The 23,533-nt window shown below is 40.8% G+C and overlaps 1 protein-coding gene across 4 annotated transcripts in view; it reads left to right on the top strand.

Moving 5' to 3' along the window:
* SPATA45 (spermatogenesis associated 45) overlaps nucleotides 1-11,317 on the top strand; it is a 30,540-nt gene extending 19,223 nt beyond the window's left edge. For 3 of the 4 annotated variants that reach the window (XM_043569205.1, XM_043569206.1, XM_043569203.1), the window contains exons 3-4: nucleotides 4,574-4,889; nucleotides 11,190-11,317. In XM_043569205.1, the coding sequence (XP_043425140.1) occupies nucleotides 4,613-4,889; nucleotides 11,190-11,209 (297 nt within the window). In that variant the 5' untranslated portion in view covers nucleotides 4,574-4,612 and the 3' untranslated portion in view covers nucleotides 11,210-11,317. Of the gene's footprint in view, nucleotides 1-596; nucleotides 692-4,573; nucleotides 4,890-11,189 lie in introns of those variants that run through there. The other variant, XM_043569204.1, reaches the window with a different exon arrangement.
* The last annotated feature ends 12,216 nt before the right edge of the window (nucleotides 11,318-23,533 follow it).

A 23,533-nucleotide genomic window follows, 5' to 3' on the forward strand; every position in this document is an offset into this window, starting at 1 on the left:
ATTCATTTCTCTGGCATTGTGAACTGCTCTCTTCAATACCAGTCTTATTTCTACTATCCTGTATTCCTGTAAAAAGAAAAAGAAATGATTACTTTTGTATTTCTGAAGATTTTTTTTTACAGGGAGGCTTCCTCTTCTGATAAAAAAAAAGACATATGAATAAAATAATTCCCCAAGTGAAATAAGAAGTTTTAATAAAACCAATAAAAATACCTATGGTTTACTAAGTACCTACCTTAAACCTTTAGACTATAAGCTCCATTGGGATAGGTATCCATTTGTCCCCAGTACCCAGAACAACACCAGGCACAGAGTAGGTGTTCAACAAATATCAGTATGTGTAATAAATTGATGCCAGGCACAATGTAAAGAGCTTTCCATGCACATCTCATTGAATTCCAACTTCTTCCCTACCTCCTACAGTATACACACAAACCTACAGCTTAATGAAATAGGTATCTTTATCCCAGATGAAGAGATTGATATTGAGAGATTGAGTAATTTATTAGAGGATACATGGCTGATAAGTAAATGGTCTCTCTAACTCCAAAACTTCTCTTAATTAGGGTTCTATGAATAGAACAAAGTTAGAATGGCTTAGCTCATAATGTCCCATCACCAAGGTAATATCTCAGTGGGCTGATCCAAACCAGTGGACTTCAAATAGGCTTTGGGTTGCTGTACATTAAAGGTAATTTATAATAACATACCTGTAGAAACAGGAGTATATTTTCTACATCTATGCAGTTGATTTTTGTTTTTGCAGTAGTTATGTTCTATAAAGTCGCCCCAAGTATTGAATTAGCAAATACTCAGTCAATTGCTCTTAGGGGAAATACAGGGATAGGTCCTTGTGAGTCTCTGGTAATAAGATTTTTGTCAACCAATCAATATATAACCTTATTTCATGTATGTATCTGTATGTATAATTATTTAATACATACTGTTGATTCATTAACATTGAACTCACAACCAACAGCACTATACATGCTTGAACAAAGCTTATCTAACACACATAAGGCACATTACAGCCTTCTTGCTGCTTAGGAGCACTAGCCAGCACTTTAGCACTGTACTTGGGGAGCATTCTAAAAAAAAAGAAAAACAAACAAACAAAAAACCCTAGTAATACTAAACAGATCAGGAAAAGGACACTTGTTTATAGGATGAAAGCTGAATCAAGAAGGCAGAGTTCCCCTTGTTCGACCTTAGCTGGGAATATGCACATCAAGGAGACTCAGATTTTTGCTACTCTGTGCATTTCTGGGAATGACTATTAAAATGCCACAAGTATTGATTCTGAGATAACAAATAAGTATTTATGAGTAGGCAAATTTACAAAGATGGAATTCATGAATAATGAGGATGTACTGTATATACATGCTTAATATTTTCAAAGTCCTTTATTTTTTATTTTTGGGGTTTTTTTTGCCTATTTGTATTTATTTATTTCAAAGTTTTATTTAAATTCTAGTTAGTTAACATATAGTGTAATATTGGTTTCAGGAATAGAATTTAGTGATTCATCGCTTACATATAACACCCAGTACTCCATAACAAGTGCCCTCCCTTAATACCCATCACCCACCCACCAACCTTTGGTTTGTTCTCTATCACTAAGAGTCTTTTACGGTTTGTTTCCCTCTCTCTCTCTCTCTCTCTGTTTTTCTTTTCCCTTGCCATATGTTAATCTGTTTTGTTTCTTAAATTCCACATATGAGTGAAGTCATATGGTATTTGTCTTTCTCTGCCTGTCTCGTTTCAATGAGCATAGTACACTCAAGCTCCATCCATGTCATTGCAAATGGCAAAATTTCATTCTTTTTGATGGCTGAGTAATATTTCATTATAAATGTATATACCACATCTTCTTTATCAATTCATCAGTTGATGGACATTTGGGCTGTTTCCATAGTTTGGCTATTGTTGGTAATAAGGCTGTAAGTATCGAGGTACACACACACACGTGTGTGTGTGTGTGTGTGTGTGTGTGTGTGTTTTGATTTTTAAAAAGTAATCTCTACACCCAATATGGGACTCAAACTTCCAAACTGAGACCAAGAGTCACATGCTCTACCAACTGAGTCAGCGAGGTGCCACTCAAAGCTCTTTAAAAAGTCATTTTTTTTTAATTTTTAAAAAATTTTTATTTATTTTTGAGAGAGAGAGACACACACACACAGCACAAGAGGGGGAGGGGCAGAGAGAGAGGGAGACACAGAATTTGAAGCAGGTTCCAGGCTCTGAGCTGTCAGTGCACAGCCCGATGCAGGGCTCGAACTCACAAACCGTGAGATCATGACCTGAGCTGAAGTTGGATGTTTAACCAACTGAGTCACCCAGGTGCCCCTAAAAAGTCATATGTTATACACCTTATTTATCTCCACTTAAGAGACTATAAAACTGGGTGAAGTAACCATAGAAACCATCCTGTTACTATGTCATACACAGAGTCAGTTTCATAGGCATGTGACCTCTTCACTAACACAAGGCCCCCATGTTCAAAAGGGCCCATGAATTTTCAACACAGCACCCTGCAATTTCATTTTTCACTGGGCCCCACAAATTATGTAGCTGGTTCTGGCTGCATGGCAAGTAAACAGATTAATAACTGGAGGGACAAACAAACAAACCCAAATGAAAAAATACTGTACATCCAGCTGAACAAATCCCACTGTGCCTGATAAAGTTACCATTTATTGAGGATTGGCTATATTAGGCTCTTGTATGTATTAAGTTATTTAATCCTTATGACACTCTGTGAGTTGGGTATTATTTCCACTTAACATACAAGGAGAGGCACCTGGAGACTCAGGGGTTAAGCTTCCAACTCTTGATTTCTGCTCAGGTCACGATCTCACGGGTTCGTGAATTCTAGCCCCACATCTGGCTCTGCACTGACAGCATGGAGCCTACTTGGGATCTCTCTCCCTCTCTGCCCCTCCTCTGCTCACTCTATCTCTCTCTCCCAAGATAAATAAATAAACATTAAAAAACTAAAAGCAAAAAACAAAAAGCAAAACAAGGAAACTGAGTGCCCAGAGAAGGTAACTTAACTGTAGTCATACAGTTAGCGTAGCTTGAATAGGGACCAAATCGGACTCAAAACTTCATGTTCTTGCTGTTAGACTCTTACTGTGTCTAATTTTAGTTGGCTCCAGTTTCCAGGTAATTTAGAATGAGAATTTAAATTTTGTGATCTCCTCAGTGAGCTTTTAACTAACACGTCTAGATTTCATTTGCAGTAAACATATATAATGGGCTTTTAACAGAATATAAATTCAGCTCGAAAGTACATAAGAGACAATTACCTTGTTTTCTTTTCTTTTTCTTTAGTCATGTCCCAATTTGATTTCATTTGTACATCTCCTAGGCAGGATAAACAATCAAAGTGTTAGAGGAGATATAATTTAAAAAGTTTAAATTCTGATCACCCTCACTTTCTCTGAAATTAATGTTCAGTTAATTCAAGCTGAAAATACTAAACACCTCTAAGTAATTAGTCCATTTACAAACTTAGCTAATACTTTAAATATTTTAAACTTCTTTCATAAATTTAACATATTTGATTTTTTAAGTACTTCACTTGCCTGAAAAGACAAATTTATAGCCCTAACAAGCAAATTCTTCCGAAATACTTAAGTTCATGTCCTGCCATAGCCAATTTAATGTCTTTTTTCTGTACTTTTTAAAATAAATATTGATTTATTTTGAGAGTAGGAGAAAGAGAGAGAGAGAATGAGCAGGGAAGGGGCAGAGGGAGAAGGAGAGAGCGAAAATCTTTAGCACGTTCCATGCCCAGTGCAGAGCCTAACATAGGGCTGAATCTCACAACCCTGAGCTGAAATTAAGAGTCAGATGCTTAACTGACTGAACCACCCAGGCGCCCCTGTACTTTTTTTTTTTTAATGTTTATTTATTCTTGGGAGAGAGAGACAGAGCACAAGCAGGGGAGGTGCAGAGAAGAGGGAGACACAGAATGTGAAGCAAGGTCCAGGCTCTGAGTTGTCAGCAAAGAACCTGACACAGGGCTCGAACCCATGAACCACGAGATTATGGCCTAAGCCAAAGTTGGACACTTAACCGACTGAGCCACCCAGGGCCCCATCCCCGCACTTTTTATAATAAAATCCCTTTAGATATTTATTGGGAAAGAAACATCCAAAATGTTAATTTCATTGTCTCTAGACAATGATCAAGAGTGATTTTTACCTTGGCTACCTTATGCTTTTCTGTATTTTCTTAATTGTCTACAATGACTATGTATTATTTTTATAATCAAAAGAAACAATGAGAGTTCCTAAAAGCAAGAATCAATACATAGTATCAATTTCAAAAACAAAATATCTTTTCTTACTACAATCCTCTTTTTATGATTTTTTTTCCTCCGAAGAAACATCAAAAAACAAAAAGACCTTAGGAAACAATAATAAAAATGGAGTGAGATGTGGGGTCAGGGGCACAGTGGTGGTGGTATTTTACAGGAGGAGAAGAAAGAACTGGTAAAAACCTGATGGTGAATACTGGCTGCTAGGTCAAGCAGCAACTGATTGTATTTTTTCATTTGTTTCAGGATACTGAAGAATCATTTGACGATTAGTTTGTCACCATAATGACCTCTAAAAACAGAACCAATGACATCATTAAAAAACTTAAAGCTAGCAAAAAACATCTCCTGGAGGAGATAAACGAAAAGCGTGACTCCAACTGCTTTGTGGAAAGAAGCAATCAAGTCAGTTTATTGAGAGTTCAAAAGAGGCATTTCAGTGGTGCCTACCAGTCCTTTACTCACACCCAAATCAAAGAACCCGTTCCTGACAGTGGCAGGAGCTCCTGGGTCACACTGAGTCTCCTTGTTCACACCGAGAAAAAGCACTTTCCTGCAAAAAGTAAGTTGTTATGTATGGTAGGATTCCATCCCCAACTGACAGGAGGGATTTATAAATAAACTTGAGGAGAATTTCTGGGGTTGAGAGAGGTTCAGTAAGTATCGTTCTGGGACAGTTTAAAGGAGGTCTGTCTGAGGTGAAAAGCATCAGTAAACTAGGCTAGTGGATATAAGATCTGCTGTAGACCAGAGATTTTCTTTTTCTTGTGCTTTCAGAATCCTGAGCTCCACCTCTAGACTGATTCATTCCGTAGGCCCTCCTTTGGTCCTAGAATCTGCGTTTTCATCAGGCTAAGGGAATTGTGATGCTGAAGGCGTGAGAACCATATTTTGAGAGAAGTTGTTATAGATAATTATAATAGCCCACAAAAGCTCCAGAGACTACCTATCTCACCAATTTGTTGCCTGTGCAAAAATTTCATGTACAAAATTGAGATACAATGGAAATGATTTTGATGACAAATATCAAACAAAAAGCCCTGATTAACAATAGTACAATGTGGAGGGAGGTTGGTGTGGGGGTTGATGGTGGTGGTAGTATTATTTCACAAGAGGAGGAAGAGAAAGAGTAACCACTTTTGATTGTGAATACTTGTTTCCAAGTCAAGACAAGCAACTGATGGCATTTTTTTCATGTTAAAAAAAGTAATAAAGTAGAGTGTAATTGTATTAAATACAAACAACACGCGATTAAGTTAGATCTGCAACAAGAAAAATCAGTATTTTGGAGATTTAACTTCTTTGATGAGGGGGTTGTGACTTTACATTTACCCCCATGCTCTTGGTAAGTGGTGTGAAGAGGGTGATACAGTGTGGCATTGAAAACTGACATTCTTGGGGTGCCTGGGTGGCTCAGCTGGTTAAACATCTGGCTTCAGCTCAGGTCATGATCTCGCGGTTCGTGGGTTCGAGCCTCGCGTCGGGCTCTATGCTGACAGCTCAGAGCCTGGAGCCTGCTTCAGATTCTGTGTCTCCCTCTCTCTCTGCCCCTCCCCCACTTGTGCTCTCTCTCTCAAAAATAAATAAAAATGTTAAAAAATTAAAAAAAAAAGAAAACTGAGATCCTCCATTGTGCTTTAAAGTTAATCTGTAACAGCCATGTGTTAATTTTACTCAAAAAATAACTCTTTACAAGGGCCTTTAGTGTTCCTAATTCTAAGTGGATCTGCATAATCTTTTATTCTGCTTGAATTACTCAGTAGTAGGTGAGTTAAACCACATAGAGTTGGTTAGGCTCACAAGCTTAATAGTGGAGGGTAATATCCACCTTCTATAACAAACACAGTTTAACATTTTACACGAATACACATGGTTTTCTACAAAACAGGGTCTAACAAATATAATTTCCATAACCAATATTAATGATACCAAAGTTATAAGCCAATAATTCTGGAACATTAAATCTTGCAGAAAAGCTCTTTGTTCTTTTAAATAAACAGGCTTAAATAGAAATTCAACTTTATGATGACAAGATACAGAATAAGCATGGACTTAATTGAAATGTTCTGGTAATTAGCATGTAAATGCATGCTTTTTCTTTTTTAGTCTAAACTATTCATTCTTTTTTAAATTTTTTTTTTTAACGTTTATTTATTTTTGAGACAGAGACAGAGCATGAACGGGGGAGGGGCAGAGAGAGAGGCAGACGCAGAATTGGAAGCAGACTCCAGGCTCTGAGCCATCAGCCCAGAGCCCGACGCGGGGCTCGAACTCATGGACCATGAGATCGTGACCTGACCCGAAGTCGGACGCTCAACCGACTGAGCCACCCAGGCGCCCCTAAACTATTCATTCTTAAATGGTGGTGTGGGAACCACTGAGTATTCAGGTCTTTTCAGGAACCCACAGGGTCAAAGTTTTCATGAGGATGCCGAGATATTATTTGCCTTTTTTACTCTCATGGCAGTACACTGGAGTTTTCCAGAAGCAATGTGATGTGCAATCACATCATTCTTCTGACCATTAAATGGAATGTGGGCTTGTATTCTTAAGTTTTAATTTTTTTCCCTCAGTTTACATTTCTAATGTAACTATTGAGAGGTACAACACCCATGAACAAAACCTTGATAAAGTCTTCAATAATTTGTAGGAATATAATGGATCTTGAGACCAAAAAGGTTGAGAAACACTTGTTTGAACAAATGGTAGGTAATTACTGACCCGGTGCTGTTTATTCTCAAGCTTATTAGAATTTTTTCCCATGGTTTTCTCATTAATCTCTAATTAAAAATCAAGGTCTTTGGCTTCAACTTTAATTTTCATCAAGGATAAATAAGAGATATTGGGGCTTATTTATTTTTTATTTCCACAAGTAGAAAGTGCATGGATATAGAGAAGGGCGCTAACATTTTTTTTTGAGTGTATACTTTATTCTGAATACTGTTAAGGTTTGAAAAGGTCAACAATAAGACCCTTCTGTTCCTGAGTTTATATCAATTGACAGATAGATGGAGGTTAAAATGTTGGCTTTGTTACTGGAAAACTATTTATATTGGAGAAACTGGCTTAAAAGCAGTGAACGGTGAACTTACCCCAAGAGAGAACTTGCCCCATTCCAAACCAAAAGTTTGGCCCTGCCACACTGAACTGAGAACACAGATAGATATCAGAGAGTACCCCCTCCCCCAGGAAGCCAACAGATGCAAAGAGAAAATCCTCATTTGTAAAATAAGGAAATGGGACATTACTTATAAAACATGATGAACATATTACTCCAGCAAACCATTCACAAATATGTACTCAATTAAATGATAAACACCATTAACTGTGAAATAACATCCTTTTTAGATAAGATTACCTGCTTCTGATCAACTACACTTGGTTTTTAGGTGATCTCAACGCGACAGTTTGCTGGTCTTCAACCTGTTACAGGACTTAAAAATACCATCCTAATTCTGATGACTCCCACATTTCTATTTCTGGCCTTGACCTTTCTCCTGAGTTTGAAACGCATCCATGAGGACTTCCACCTCTACTTGGTATCTCAAATTTACCATTGCCGAAAAGAATTCCTATCCTCCGCCCCCAAACATACATACTCACCCCTTCCCCCTCCTCATTTCAGAAAATGGTCAAAAATCTAGGATTTTTGTGTCAGATATCTAGGATAGTGTCAGAGTCTGACACTCTTCTTTGTCCCACATTCCACATCCAATCTGTCTGGAAGTCCTATCAGTTGTTCCTTCAAAATCAGTCCTGAATCTGACCACTATCACCCTGATTCAATCCGTAATCATCTCTCTCCCAAAGTACAGCCTGCCAGCTGTCCTCCCGCCCCTGTGCTTGCTGCCTCCCACACTTCTTTACACAACAGCCTGAGTGATCTTTTTTTTTTTTTTTAATTTTTTTTTTTTTCAACGTTTATTTATTTTTGGGACAGAGAGAGACAGAGCATGAACGGGGGAGGGGCCGAGAGAGAGGGGGTCACAGAATCGGAAACAGGCTCCAGGCTCCGAGCCATCAGCCCAGAGCCCGACGCGGGGCTCGAACTCACGGACTGCGAGATCGTGACCTGGCTGAAGTCGGACGCTTAACCGACTGCGCCACCCAGGCGCCCCAACCTGAGTGATCTTTTTAAAACATGTATTAGATACATTATTCATTGCTCAAAACTGGTCTATGGTCTCACAGCACACTTAGGTGAAATCCACACACCTTCTCCTGTGCTTATAGGCTCTCAATGAACAAGCCCCTAATTATCTTTTCATCCTTATCTCTCCACTGTCCCTGGCCTCATTTCACTTAACTACCATGGCTTTCTTCCTGTTCCTGGTCCATAACATTCTGGTTCCCATCTCAGGGACTTGGCACATGCCGTTCCCTCTGCCTGGAGTTCTCTCTCTTTCCCTCACTTTATTCAGATCTTTGTTCAAAATCCAATTAATCAGAAACTATCCTATATAAATAGAACTCTCCAATATCCTGGGGCACCTGGGTGGCTCAGTCAGTTAAGCTTCTGACTGTGGCTCAGGTCACAATATCCCAGTTCAGGAATTCGAGCCTCACATTAGGCTCTCTGCTGTCAACACAAGAGTCCGCTTTGGGTCCTCTGTCCCCCTCTCTCTCTGCTCCTCCCCTGCTCATTCTCTCTCTCTCAAATTAAAAAAAAAAACACTTTTAAAGAACTCTCCAATATCCTGCAATACCATACCTGGCTTTCTTTTCCTCTGTAGGGTTAAGCAGAGATGATGTCTGTTTTTTCACTGCTTTGTCCATTCTTTTCCAAGAATGGTGTCAGACATAAATTAGGCACATAGAAAATATTCATTTGGTAGTTGAATAAATATTAGGACATAGTATGTATTTTTCCAGAAATAATGGTAAATCTTACCTCATTCCTCTTGAGACCCGTAGTCATGCTCTTGGGCAATGGCTCACAAACTTAGAGTCTCCCGGGGCACACTTGTTGCTGTAGAATAATCTTTAGAAATGGAAGAGGATAATAAGAAGGTATGTTTTGCTGGACCTATACAATAATTAAAATTTTTTGATGTTTTATTTTAATTTTGAGAGAGAGAGAGACAGAGCATGAGTGGGGGAGGGGCAGAGAGAGAGGGAGACACAGAATCTGAAGCAGACTCCGAGCTGTCAGCACAGAGCCTGACATGATGCTCGAACCCATGAACCGCGACATCATGACCTGAGTTAAAGTCAGATGCTTAGGCAACTGAGCCACCCAGGCTCCCCAGGATGTATACAGTAAGAATTAGAAAGCACTTTACTCTTTTCCTTTATATGTACCTGTGTTAGAGGAAGAAACACATTCATTCAGCAAATTTTTAGGAGTATCTACTTTCTGTCAGGCACTACTCTATGTGCTTGGCAATACAGTGATAGAGAAAACCTCTGCCTTATAAAACTTAGATTTCAGTGGGTATTTGAGTGGATAGATGCACGTATTATAAGTGGGTAAGTGCTATGGGGAAACATAAAGCAGGAGGATGGGAAGTGCTAGGGAAGGGATGTTTGGGCTCCCAGAGCATGGGGTTGGCATCCGGGGCACGTGGGACAACCCAGAACTCCTGGCTTCTTTGTTTCCCCCTTTGTTTTTATTTTGTTATTCTTTTTTTTTTTAATTTTTTTTTCAACGTTTATTTATTTTTGGGACAGAGAGAGACAGAGCATGAATGGGGGAGGGGCAGAGAGAGAGGGAGACACAGAATCAGAAACAGGCTCCAGGCTCCGAGCCATCAGCCCAGAGCCTGACGCGGGGCTCGAACTCACGGACCGCGAGATCGTGACCTGGCTGAAGTCGGACACTTAACCGACTGCGCCACCCAGGCGCCCCTTTATTTTGTTATTCTTATTCTTATTATTTTCATCATGCTAAGTGTGCTTTTTAATCCCCATCACCTATTGGACCCATCCCCCACTCACCTCCCAGCTGGTAACGTAACTGTCAGTTTGTTCTTTACAGTGAAGAGTCTGTTTCTTGGTTTCTCTCTCTCTCAGAACTCCTGGCTTCTGGAGGTAGCCAAAGTAAACAGGGAAAAGGAACAGAATGAGATTGGTCTTAATGGTCTCAAGCGGTGGTCAGGCCATGAGTGTTAAGGATGAGAAGTGTTGGGGATTTTGCTAAGAGCACTTGGGACTTCTGAGGACTCCTCTTTGCTTCTATAATAGTGAATGATAGACCAGGGAATGAGTTTTCTTAGCCAGAGATCTCCAAACTCTTTTCAGTCTTCTAGTTGGAGATGTGGAGGCCGAAAGAGGGACAGTCTTACCTAAACATACAAGCCTTCAAAACAGAAGATGCAGGTATTTTGGTTCAGGCTGTTATAACCAGTTACAACAGACAGGGTGGCTTAAACAGCAAACGTTCATTTCTCACAGTTCTGGAGGCTGGAAGCCTGATTTCGGGATGCCAGCACAGTGGGGTTCTTGACAAATGCCCTCTCTCTGGCTCACGGGGGGCTGTTTTCTTGCTGTGTTGTCACATTGCAGAAGGAGCTAGCTGGCTCTTTAATTTCTACTTCTAAGAGCACTAATCCCATTTATGAGGACTCCACTCATGTGACTTAATTACCTCCCAAAGCCCCCATGTCTTGACTCCATCACATTGTGATTAGGGCTTCAACATAGGAATTTGGGCAGGAGGACACAGACATTCAGTACATTGCATTTGGATTCAAGTTCTGCTTCTGCCATTGACTAGTCTCACGCTTTTAGTCACTTAGTGTTTCTAAGCTTACTTTTTTTACCTGTGAAGCAGTACTCATCCTGTCTGCCCTCAGGGTTATTTTGGAACTATAAAATGTAGTGTACGTGGTATAACAAATACTTCTGATTTTTTATTTTTCAGATAATGCCATATTTGGATAAAGTGCATCTCCAGAGACACACAGAAATACAACCTCTTTGATCCTTCTTCAATGTCTGTCTTATTTACAAACATTAATTATAAAAAAAAACAAAAAATCATTAATCAGATCACCAAGAAAACATTTTATTGTCACATAAAACACATATACATTTTTAAAAAAATTTTAAATGTTTATTTCTGAAGGAGAGAGAGACAGAGCATGGGTAGGGGAGGGGCAGAGAGAGAGGGAGGGAGGCACAGAATGTAAAGCAGGCTCCAGGCTCCGAGCTGTCAGCACAGAGCCTGATGTGGGGCTTGAACTCACAGTCTGTGAGATCATGACCTGAGCAAAGTGGACGCCCAACCACCTGAGCCACCAAGCACTCCACATAAAACATATTTGTATTCATTCCATCCCATTATTTAGACTTAGATGTTTTGAAGAGGTTTTAAGTGATTAAAGATAGTTTCAAAGATGAAGATAGTTTACAGTGATCTTCTCTTTTAAATTTTTAGAAGTGTATTTATTATCTAAGTAATCTCTACACCTAACATGGGACTCAAACCCATGACCCAAGATCAAGAGTCGCATGCTCTTCCAACTGAGCCAGCCAGGCGCCCCTAACCTAAAATGTTTAAATAGTTTGTTTCTGAAATTAGTAGCATATGTTGACCGATTCTACTAATCAAGTTGAAGGCTAAAGTCAATGCTTGCTTCTATTGCTAAATTGCATTAACTTACTCTGTTAAAGCTACCATTTTGGTAATTTGAATAAGTACCTACTTGAGAAGGTAATACTAGGTACCTATAGAGAATTTGTCCTATTTCATTGCCCATCCCCAAAGTGGGCATTGCTAGAGTCATCTCGTGGCCAAATCCTATTTGGCTACTGTCACCTTTGTGTCATTATTTCCTGCATAGCAGACTAATTTTTAAATTTTAACCTGGCTTGTGTTCCTTGTGGTAGTTTGAGGTAACAGCCTCTTCTATTCTATTTGGTAAGCCAAGCAGTGCCTGGGTTCTTGGCATTTGTCTCTACATCAGTGAAATATTCGCCTTGTATTTGGTGGCCCTTTGCCTCCACAGAAAGCTCAGATTCATAAGCCAAGGCGTTTTAATATTGGAAGGGATATGGATCCTACTGGCCTAAATCCTACCTCAGCTAGGGCTACGCAAGGGTGCAGCAGACAGGATTCATTACCTCTGAGAGTGCAGTAAAAAGCCAGACTCAAAACTAATTTTTTGCTTCTCAAAAAGCAGACACCTAGTGTCACGAGCTATGAAGGGTTAGCCTACCAAGCTTCATGAGCGTTGACAGAGGACAGAAGACTCCTGGCTCTGAGGCAAAAGACTCTATTACGCAGAGCACAGCAAGTAGCACAAGCCTCATGTTTAGGTTGGTCCCCCCTTGCGCTTCCCCACCCCCTTCAAGGCGATGGGAAACTGTTCAGATAATGCCACACACAGAGGTTTTGCCTCACACCCAAGGACCCCTGCGCTTAAGAAACCCAACCTTTATTATACTGCACGGTAAATGAACCTGCCCTCTGTTACAGTGAGAGACATTATTTCTGTCATCCAAGGTCCTTGACTACAAACATCCTTGAAGAGATAGTCTAGAACAAAAGCTATCAGTGCCTCTGCTCCCAAGACATGCAGAAATGTGAGAGACCTATGGAGAATTATCTCCCAGCACCTAGCAGCCCAAATAAAGACCATCAGGTAAAACATTGTTCCTTGGGTCCAATCTAAGATGAATCCTGGGGAATAAACACATAGTAAAGGAGTGTCAGGTTATGAATTATACAATTAACAACCTTTCTAACCTCATTCCTCTGTCATCCTGTCCTACCTTCTCTCCTAGGCACCTCTGGTTTTAAGGAATTATTAGTGGTTCTTTGCTTTATTCTGTTGTCCCTCTTTCACCTGATTCCTGGAATCACCACCATCTCCTGGAAGCCATCCCTACCCCAGCCTCTTTCCCTAATAGGTGTTTCCACAGCCTCCTCCTCTATACACCCTCTATACAACAGCCAAGGGCTAAAACCAGAAACCAAAATGTCACAAGACCATATGTATCTGGGACTCTGAACCTACCTGAAATCACAAGAAGTCCAGCCACCCTCTCTTCCCCCTCCCAGGAATGTTTTGTATCTGTTGATGCACGTGTTCCCTAATAAACATGTGGGGACCAGCATTTTCCTCCTTTTCTCCTCTGGCTCCCTGTAGAACTGTCTGCAGATTCTCCCTCTGACTCTCCCTCTCTCTCTTCCTCTCGAGAGAAGTCAAGAAGTTTCCAAGTCAAGGCCACTAATGTTTGTGCAGGAAGTCTTCCTGTGGCACCTCCAAGACTCCAGAAAAGACATTGGTATGGCCCACTATTGCTGTTGAAGCTGCTATTGGGGTTCAGAATGAGTTGTCCTAAGATGTGCCATTTTGGCACATAGATTATTCTGAGCTGAAAACCATCAAGGCCCAAAAGACTCAAGAAGAAACTTTGACCCTCCCCCTAACTGCCTGAAAGAATTTAGACAGATGACCTGCTCCAGGAAGAGAGCTATCACCATCAATAACTACTGTGTAATATGAACTAGGTTTGGAAGAGGGAGGAACCTAGAAAAGTCTGCTACAATTCCTCTTTGTGTCTCATTATTTCTGTATGGCCCAATTCATCTTCCCGTGAATTGCTTTCCTTCTCTTTGAAGTCCCAGTCCCCCACCCCTTTCTCCTTAGTATAGGATGAGCATATATACCTCATTTTGCTGGTCTTTGCAATCTCTCATGTTTATGTGGATTCCCTGTACATACATAATTAAATTTGATATTCTCCTATTAATCTGTCTCATGTCAATTTGATTCTTAGACCAGCCAGAAGAATCTTGAAGGGTACAATAAAATTCTTGCATCCCAACACTGCCAACATCCAATGCCTCTTCCCTGGAGAGGGTCTTGCAGGCCACAGTGAGGGAGCTACATCTCTTTTCTGGCACTACAGATGTGTCCAAAGAGAGGGGCCAGGCAGAACCAGAAGCCAGGCAGCACCAACCAGGACTCTCAGCTAAATAAGACCTCAGAACAAGAAGGGTTGGATGGTGAACCCAGGGAATGAAGAGGTGTGGGTGGACAGGTTTGAGGACACTCAGTTATGAAAATATTGCCCAAACCTTCACTCTTCTTTCTACAGTGTGAACAACTCCACTTACAGTGCCAGAGGAGAAGCAGAGACTAGAGAATCCAAGGAAGTTTCCCTGGGGGTTTTAGTGGAAAATTTCTTTTAAATCATTCCTCTTTTACTGCAGGCACCTCTTCCTCATGCATAAGTTTGTGGAGCTGTCTAGAGAAAAATATGAATGACAGATATCACACTGGAGTTAGAATCACCCAAAAAATGGGGGCACTTGAGTGGCTCAATTCGTTAAGTGTCCGACTTCAGCTAAGGTCATGATCTCACGGTTCATGAGTTCAAGCCCCGCACCAGACTCTCGGCTGTCAACGGGGAGCCTGCTTCAGTCTCTCGGTGCCCCTCCCCTGCTTGCTGTCTCACTCTCTCTCTCTCTCAAATGAATAACATTAAAACAAACAAACAAACAAAGAATCACCCAAAATTTGAGCCGTGGGACTCAACTCTCTTTTTGCCTTGAGCACAGGGTGAGTAATATCCTCTGATTTTCTATTTCAAGAACTGATTTTCAAGGATGAACTGATGCATCCCCTTTTTAAATGTTATCTTCCCCTAAAATGAAACAAACTGAGCATCACATTTGTCACGCTATATTCACACAGGCCATTGAAAAGTGAGTCCTTCTTGCTTTAGAGACTTCACATTGGCTCCTCTCTGCCTGGGAAGTTCTTTCCCCATTCTTCTCAGATCTGGCCCCTTGTCACCTTCAGCAACTCAACTAGCATGTCGCCGCCTCAGAGGCGTCAACTAAAGTAGAAAGAACTCTGTTATGCAACTATATATTACTAAGCAGACAAAAATAAGTCATGGAACATGTTCTATAAGTTCGTGAAGTCCTTGCCCTTGCCTTACTACTCAAAGTGTGGTCCGTAGGCCAGCAGCACCAGTAACATCTGGAAGTTTTTTGAAATACAAAATCTCAGGTGTAGGGGAGAAAAACTTTCCTTTCTTCCTCTCTAGGTACTTTGGCTGGCTGAATAATTAAATGACATATTAATCAATTATTAACAATATTTAGTAACAATAAACAATATGAATACTATTGATTTATTTACTAAATATTGTTTATCCACTAAATTATTTTTATTAAATAATTATTAAACTATGCATTAGATAATTGATATTATTAATCAGTTTATTATTAATAATTAATATAATTATGAATTAAGACAGGTTAACAGGAGAGAAACACATTTAATTTCATATGGGAGTTCACAAAAATATGAAACTCAAGGGAAGTGAGCGAAGCAGTCAGTGTGCATACCTTTATACCAGATACAAGAAATTTGTGAGGAATTGACAAGACAAGTCTGGGCTTGGGGTAGTAAATTGGTGAAGGAAAAACAAGTGCTGTTTATACAGCTTCTCTGTGCTGCGTTCCCAGGCTCTGGTGATAAGGAGTTCTCTTTACCCGCTGGTACAGGAGGGTACCTTTCACACAGGAGACTGACTTCCGGCTTGCAGGGGGACACAGGGGGCTCTGAGTGTCCTTCCTGCACCACTGCTTTGTAAGTCACTTGAATTCAAAATAACCCAAATAATCGATCTTGCATGGTGGCATATTTTAGGGGGCCTGCCCTAGACCCCATCACCCCAGCTCTCCTGAAATGGAATCTGTCCTTTAACCAGATCCTCAGTTGACTTCTATATACATTCAAGTTTGAAAAGAACTGCAGTTTAAGGCACGCCCACAAATGCCTTTCTTGGAGTCACTCCAGTTTTTAGCACCTGGTTCTCAACTTTGGCTGCACCTCAGAAGCATCTAGTGAGCTTTTCAAAAATTCATTTCCCTAGACCTTGATTCCAGCAGTTGTCACTTAAATGACCTGGGTCATGGGGCGCCTGGGTGGCGCAGTCGGTTAAGCGTCCGACTTCAGCCAGGTCACGATCTCGCGGTCCGTGAGTTCGAGCCCCGCGTCAGGCTCAGGGCTGATGGCTCAGAGCCTGGAGCCTGTTTCTGATTCTGTGTCTCCCTCTCTCTCTGCCCCTCCCCCGTTCATGCTCTGTCTCTCTCTGTCCCAAAAATAAATAAACGTTGAAAAAAAAATTAAAAAAAAATAATAATAAATGACCTGGGTCATGGGAACTTTTTAAAAGCCCCTCTGCCAGGCAGGAATGAGAACCACCAGTGTAGCTGGGACTGAGTGAGACTTGCAGTTAAATTCAGGTGACAGGATCCTCTTTAGAGGCTGAATTCCAGACTAGAAGAAATCCCAGGCCTCAGGCATCATTCTGAAAAGTATAGGCCAGGGGTCAGCAAACCATTTTCTGTAAAAGGTTAAAAGGTATTTTAGTCTTTACATCCATGTGATCTCTGATGCAACTACCCAATTCTGTCACTGTAGAATGAACCCAGACATTGGAAATGAGTGAGCGTGTAACTGGGTTTCAGTAAATCTTTATGGACACTGAAATCTGAATTTCATATAATATTCACATATTATGAAATATTGTTCTTTTGATTTTTTTCAGCCATTTAAAAATCTAACTCATGCAATAATTGTATATGTAGCTAATCCAAATATCTGAGGCTCATTTATTTCACCAATGAAAAGTTTTCTCTCTATATTTAAATTTTTTTTAATGTTTATTTATTTTTGAGAGAGAGAGAGAGAGAGAGAGACAGAGAGAGAGCATGAGTGGGGGAGGGGTAGAGAGAGAGGGAGACACAGAATCTGAAGCAGGCTCCAGGCTCTGAGCTGTCAGCACAGAGCCCGATGCGGGGATCGAACTCACAAAACTGCTAGATCGTGACCTGAGCCTAAGTCGGATGCTTAACCAACTGAGCCACCCAGACACACCTATAGTTTTTAAACTTTTAGATATTTCAATGACAATTCTAGACTCCTTACCTTCTATTCATAATAAACACCTCCAGTTGGGCCCAAGATAAGAAAGTCAGAAGAAGCGGATGAAAATGGATTTACATGTAGAATTCCACTATAGGGAGCTACTGATTTCAGAAGGTACCTGTTAAGATGGACTTGAAATGTGTTTGGTGACAGTACTGCATTGATGACCCCTGTTGTGGTGGTGAGGGTAGCCATGTAAGACACCCTCAGTCCAGAGAGGAGCCTTGAGAAGCGAGCCTGAAGGGAGATCTCTTGTGAACTTTGAAGATTGGGGAAAATTGCTGTTAGGGCTTGTTCTGTGGAGGGTTTGGGGACACAACTTTATAGGTTCAATCCTCTGTCTGATTCCAAAGGGTATATGCTTTCTAGCCAAATAAATTCCTGCCTTTTCTTCTGAATCCCCAACAAGAGTCCTTTCATTATAAAAGGGCTAATAAATAGGCACTGAATTGTGGCTACCGATGAACGAACTGCAAGGCATGACCAACCCTCAGGGCTAATGACTCAAGATCATCTCTGGGGTTAAGGTCAAGGGGGTCCTGCTAAATTCAACGTGCTTCTTCCCCATCCTGACATTTTAAAACTGGGAATCAGGTCCAAAATGAACTGCAAAGTGCCAAGAAGGGCAAGAAGTCATAAACGCCAAGGACAGGAGTGAAAGAAAGGAAGTTAAGTTTTGGACTTGGAGATGGTGGCGTTTTGTGGGCCCACTGCCTACTATAGCAGTCAGATTCCTCAGTTTCGAGAAACAGAACCAACTTTGAATAATTTGAGCAGACAAGGAATTTATTAAATATGTTGGGTAGCTCGCACAAGCTGCAAGAAGTCCAGAGAACCAGGTTTCTGTAGAAACAATGCCCAAATTGGGCCACAAGGCACATGAAGACTCACTGCCTTTGGATACTGGATACTGCAGTACACTCGATGGCACCGTTGCCTCATCTGGGTACAGAGGTCACCTCCCACAGCGGCGTGGCGTCCACACGGCCTAAATTTCTTTACGTCCCATCCAGCTTCCAAGTCTGGGTTGGGTGCAACTTATTGGAGGAACTTAGGTCATGTAACTGTCATAGTTGTAAGAAAATTTGGGAAAGCAAGTGTGCATTTTCAGTTTCTAGGGTGGAAGATGGGCTATGCTTCATAAAGGTAAGAGATTTCACAAGTACAGGAAAAGTGGATGAAAAGAAAATGTTTACTGCAGTCTATCTTTGTCTTATCCCCCAAATCAACATATATCCTTCTTGCCCTAAGAATGTCTTTTTTAAATTCTTTCACAAGATCAACCACCATCTGCTATGGACTGCCAGTGTCTCACCCCTTAGCATGAACGGGACATGTGCTGCCTGGAAAGCTCTCCAGACTCTGTAATGAGTCCCAGATTTCCTTCTCTTCTTCTTTTTTTCCTTCATTTCCCCAAGGGTCTCTTGGTGACAACAACTTCAGGGCGTCAATGTTCTCATCGATCAGGGTTTTTAAAGACATAAGCAATGGATACTGAATTTGGCTAATTTAAGGAAATGAACTTACCAAAGGATACTGGATGGTTCATAAAATCTCCAAGAAGGCTGAAAAAAACCAAATTCATGCCACTGAACTAAAAGCATAAAGACCACTGCCACAGACCCTGCAGTGAACACTGTCAACCTTGCCAAACTGGACTCTAAATTTGCTGCTATACTGCCCACCCTCACCAGAATGGAGTCGGATCAGTCCTGGCCTCCTCACGTCCCTAGCATCATTTTAATCCAGGGTGGGTAAGAGTATCAGTGTCTTGGTGGCAAAGAAGGCTGGAAAGTGACTGCTTGGCATTTTGGACCTCTATAGTGGGAAGCAGTCTCTGCATATTAAGGTGAGAGATACTCTACAGAAAGGAATTCACATGTGCGATGGCCAAAAAAAGATAGACGTCCATCCATATGAACCTGAAGACCCCTTCTCTCTTCTACTGCTTCCTTTAGTCACTGCCTATCCACTCAGTTTCAGAGTTCTTAATTTGTAATACCTGGAGAATGGCTTTTGAAAGATGTTAAACTCATGCAGAGATCAAATTCGGAGGTACTGGGATATTTGGAAAAAAGTGCTGGAATGGAAGTCAGGGGATTATAACTCTAAATGTATCCTATATTAGCTGTGAGCATTAATACAATTTGTTTAAATGACTTGGGCTTCAGAGCAATCCACAGAAAGGTCCTCCACGGAGGACATTAAACTTTTAACACTTTTTGTTCTTATATGCTATACATGGTTCTCCATATTTATTATACTAAACTATTAACTTGAGAAATGTTATTTGAACCGGTTTTTAAAGATTATTTATTTTTTTTAATGTTTTTTTTATTTTTATTTTTGAGACAGAGAGAGACAGAGCATGAACGGGGGAGGGTCAGAGAGAGAGGGAAACACAGAATCTGAAGCAGGCTCCAGGCTCTGAGCTGTCAGCACAGAGCCTGACGCAGGGCTCGAGCTCACGGACCGTGAGATCATGCCCTGAGCCGAAGTCGGACACTTAACCCACTGAGCCACCCAGGCGCCCGATTATTTATTTTTTTAATTTACATCCAAGTTAGTTAGCAAATAGTGCAATAATAATTTTAGGAGTAGATTCGAGAAATTATACATTATCATTCCTATGTTTAACACCCAGGGCTCATCCCAATAAGTGTCTTCCTTAATGCCCCTTACAAAATTAGCCCATCCCCCCCCAGTGGGGGGAAAAATAAAAAGGACAGTGAGATTTGCTTATGCTTGAAAAGCTAAGCTCTAAAAAAGCACAGAACACTCTCTGGAAATCCTTTCTAAGTTACTCAGATCCTGTAAATGAAATGTCACTTCACATCTGCTATGCTGAAGTATTCAATCAAAAGCATGAAAGGGGCAAGAAAGGGCAAATAAAAAAATTAAACTCTGAAGTAGGAGTGTAGCTCAAGTATGCAAAAAGACTTTTTTTTAATAGAGCTACATGCTACTTTTCATTTTTAATGTTTATTTATTTACTTTTGAGAGAGAGAGACAGTGGAGAGGGAGAGAGGGAGAGAGAATCCAAAGCAGGCTTCACACTGTCAACACAGCCTGATGTGGGGCTCAAGTGGGACGCTTAACTGACTGAGCCACTCAGGTGCTCCAAGACCCTTATGTTTAGTTTGGAAGAGGGATCTGGGAGAGGCAAAGGAAACACACAACAGCTATAGGCTGGAGGATTATGACCGAAAGGGGGCGGGAGATCGAGAGCAAGCAGCAAAGTGATCAAATGAACATTTAGTTGCATAATAATGAAAGAAAAGAGCTGGTATTGAGTCTTCTTTTTTAATTTAAAAAATGATACATATTCATCTGATTCTTACCAGAATAATAAAAGACAAAAGTTGGAATAAGAAAGGTTTCTTTTAGTAAGGAAAGTCACCATGTGCTTGGGCTGGGGTGTGGGAAGAAGAAAAGTCCTCTTTGCCTTTCACCTGGGGGCGGGCGTTCCTATAGGAACAAAAGATTTGCTTTTCCAGACCATAAGGCTTTATTCCTATTTTTCAGAATGTTTAACCTTTGAAAATCTTTGAATAGTATTAAATACATTTATAGGCTGGAGGAGAAAAATATGCATCTACAAAACAACAAACAAACAAACCCAACCAGCTAAAAGGTACACAGTATTAAATCTCCATTTTGGGACGCCTGGGTGGCTCAGTCCGTTGGGTGTCTGACTTTGACTCAGGTCATGATCTCACAGCTCGTTGAGTTCGAGCCCCATGTAGAGCTCTGTGCTGACAGCTCAGAGCCTGGAGCCTGTTTTGGATTCTGTGTCTCCCTCTCTCTCTGCCCCTCCCCTGCTTGCACTCTGTCTCTCTCTCAAAAATAAACATTAAGGGGCGCCTGGGTGGCGCAGTCGGTTAAGCGTCCGACTTCAGCCAGGTCACGATCTCGCGGTCCGTGAGTTTGAGCCCCGCGTCAGGCTCTGGGCTGATGGCTCAGAGCCTGGAGCCTGTTTCCGATTCTGTGTCTCCCTCTCTCTCTGCCCCTCCCCCGTTCATGCTCTGTCTCTCTCTGTCCCAAAAATAAATAAACGTTGAAAAAAAAAAATTAAAAAAAAAAAAACATTAAAAAAAAAAAAGAGATCTCCATTTCAAAGAGTAGATTGAAAGATAACATACCTGACTTGTCAGCTGCAGTCAGTTGGACTTACTGCCTCCATTTGCACATTTAAAAGATAAGTGAGAGTATATGATATTGCAAACCTTGTTTCAGGCCACAGAGAAGATGCAAAAAGAAAGTAGTTCTCACATGGTCCGCAACCTCTAGATTTGAAAGACATGCACAAAGTAAGCCTAGTAAAAAGGAATGTGTGTTGAAGCACCTTGGTGGCTCAGTCGGTGAAGTGTCCTTGATCTTGATCTTGGCTCAGGTCATGATCTCATGGGTCACGGATTCCGGCCCCGCTTTGGGCTTTGCACAGAATGGAGCCTGCTTGCAATTCTGTCTTCCTCTCTCCCTGCCCCTCCTGCACTTGCGTTCCCTCAAAAATAAGTGAATAAACTTAAAAAAAAAAAAGGTAAAAGGTAATGCATGTTGTCATCAGACTGGTTTTATAGAACTCTATTCCTCCTATATTATAGTGCTTCTCAACATAGTTTTGAAATTACTTTTCCACTTTATAAATTTTGAACTGAAGGCAAGGACCATGTCTCATTCCTCTCTGTAGCCTATGAGCCTAGATTAGTGGGAAACACACAAGGAGGGGCTCAAGAACTGTTTATGTAATCAATGAAACAAATTGAGGAGTAAATGAAGAAAGTGGCTACCCGATTTGGAGGGAGGGGTTATGTCTGGCTGGGATGACCAGGCAAGGGAAAGTCATGTAAGCTGGGCCTTAAAGGATTTAAAGGTGAGATATGGACAAAGGGGGTGTGGGCAGAAGGGGTGGGAAATAGGCAGAAGAAATACAGAGGTGAAAGAGAGCTCCGAAGTCCGATTTTAATGGAACCTCCCACTACATGTAGGAATTTCATCTCTCGTGATGCTGATGGGCAGTTAAGCTCCTCATGAAGCACCCTCTTTGGTTTCTTAGCTAGTCTAGTTCACTTTGGGCCATCTGCCCTAGAACTAGTTTCGATTCCTACATAAATAATTTCAAAATATTAAAGTTTATGTAAAATCACCTAGTTTGTAGGAAGTCAATTTTTTTCTATGATAGGTACTTTTTCCAGTATTTGCTGATTGTATAATTTAGTAAAATTCAATAATGAGGTTTTGGTATGGTCACAACACCTGGTCAACTACATATAAGATTAAAAAAAAAATTGTGGTTAAAATACACACTGTGGTTAAAACCTACCACTTTAATAACTTCAAAGTGTATAGTTTAGTGACATTATGTACATTCATTATGTATGATGGTGGGGACATTGCATACATCCCCACCAATCCATCCACAAAACTCTTTGCAGCCACGATTTTTAAAACTTAAAAATATAAAATATCACTACATGCAAAAATAGATACATTTTTAACAAACCTATGTACATTTTAAACATGTGACAAAATTCAGATTGGATCTTAAACTTAGTTACTACCTAACCTTTGGGGCTTAGTATTTAATGGTGATTAGACACACCATTCGCCTCACACGTCAAAGTCTAAGATCAATATAAGAACCTATACATTTCTTTCTTAAAAAGAAGTAATTCAAAGTCCTGACAATTCAATTTTACAAACCCAGAAAAAAGAGATTTCTGACAGTATAAAAAACTAGATCTCCTTTCACCAGATAAATCCTATGGGAAATATAACAGGTGGTGAAGCATCAAACTTTAGCCACCACGGTAGCACTCACGTCTTACCTGTGGGAACCACCCTTGCCAGAAGAAATGGTTTCGGTTCATCTGGTGGTTCTACTTAATGGGGAAGGTAAGAAGCAGTGGTGTTTCCCAATCTCCTGCTAGGGCCCCAATAATTAAAAAGAAGCACAAAGTGGAATCAGAACCCAGGGTTTCAGGATCCAAGCCCAGTTTGAGGAGAAATATCTTCTCCAAAATTATAATCTTCTATACCTTTATATAATGGCTTCTTCAGTTCAGACTCTTTTCTTTTTTTAACGTTTATTTATTTTTGAGAGACAGAGACAGACAGAGCATGAGTGGAGAGGAACAGAGAGAGGGAGACACAGAATCTGAAGCAGGTTCCAGGCTCTGAGATGTCAGCACAGAGCCCAACACAGGGCTCGAAGCCACAAACTGTGAGATCACGACCTGAGCTGAAGTCAGATGCTTAATTGACTGGGTGTCCACCTGGGTGCCCCTAGTTCAGACTCTTAATCGGAACA

This window comes from Prionailurus bengalensis, chromosome E4 (assembly GCF_016509475.1).
Source record: "Prionailurus bengalensis isolate Pbe53 chromosome E4, Fcat_Pben_1.1_paternal_pri, whole genome shotgun sequence".
NCBI classification, from domain to species: domain Eukaryota; kingdom Metazoa; phylum Chordata; class Mammalia; order Carnivora; family Felidae; genus Prionailurus; species Prionailurus bengalensis.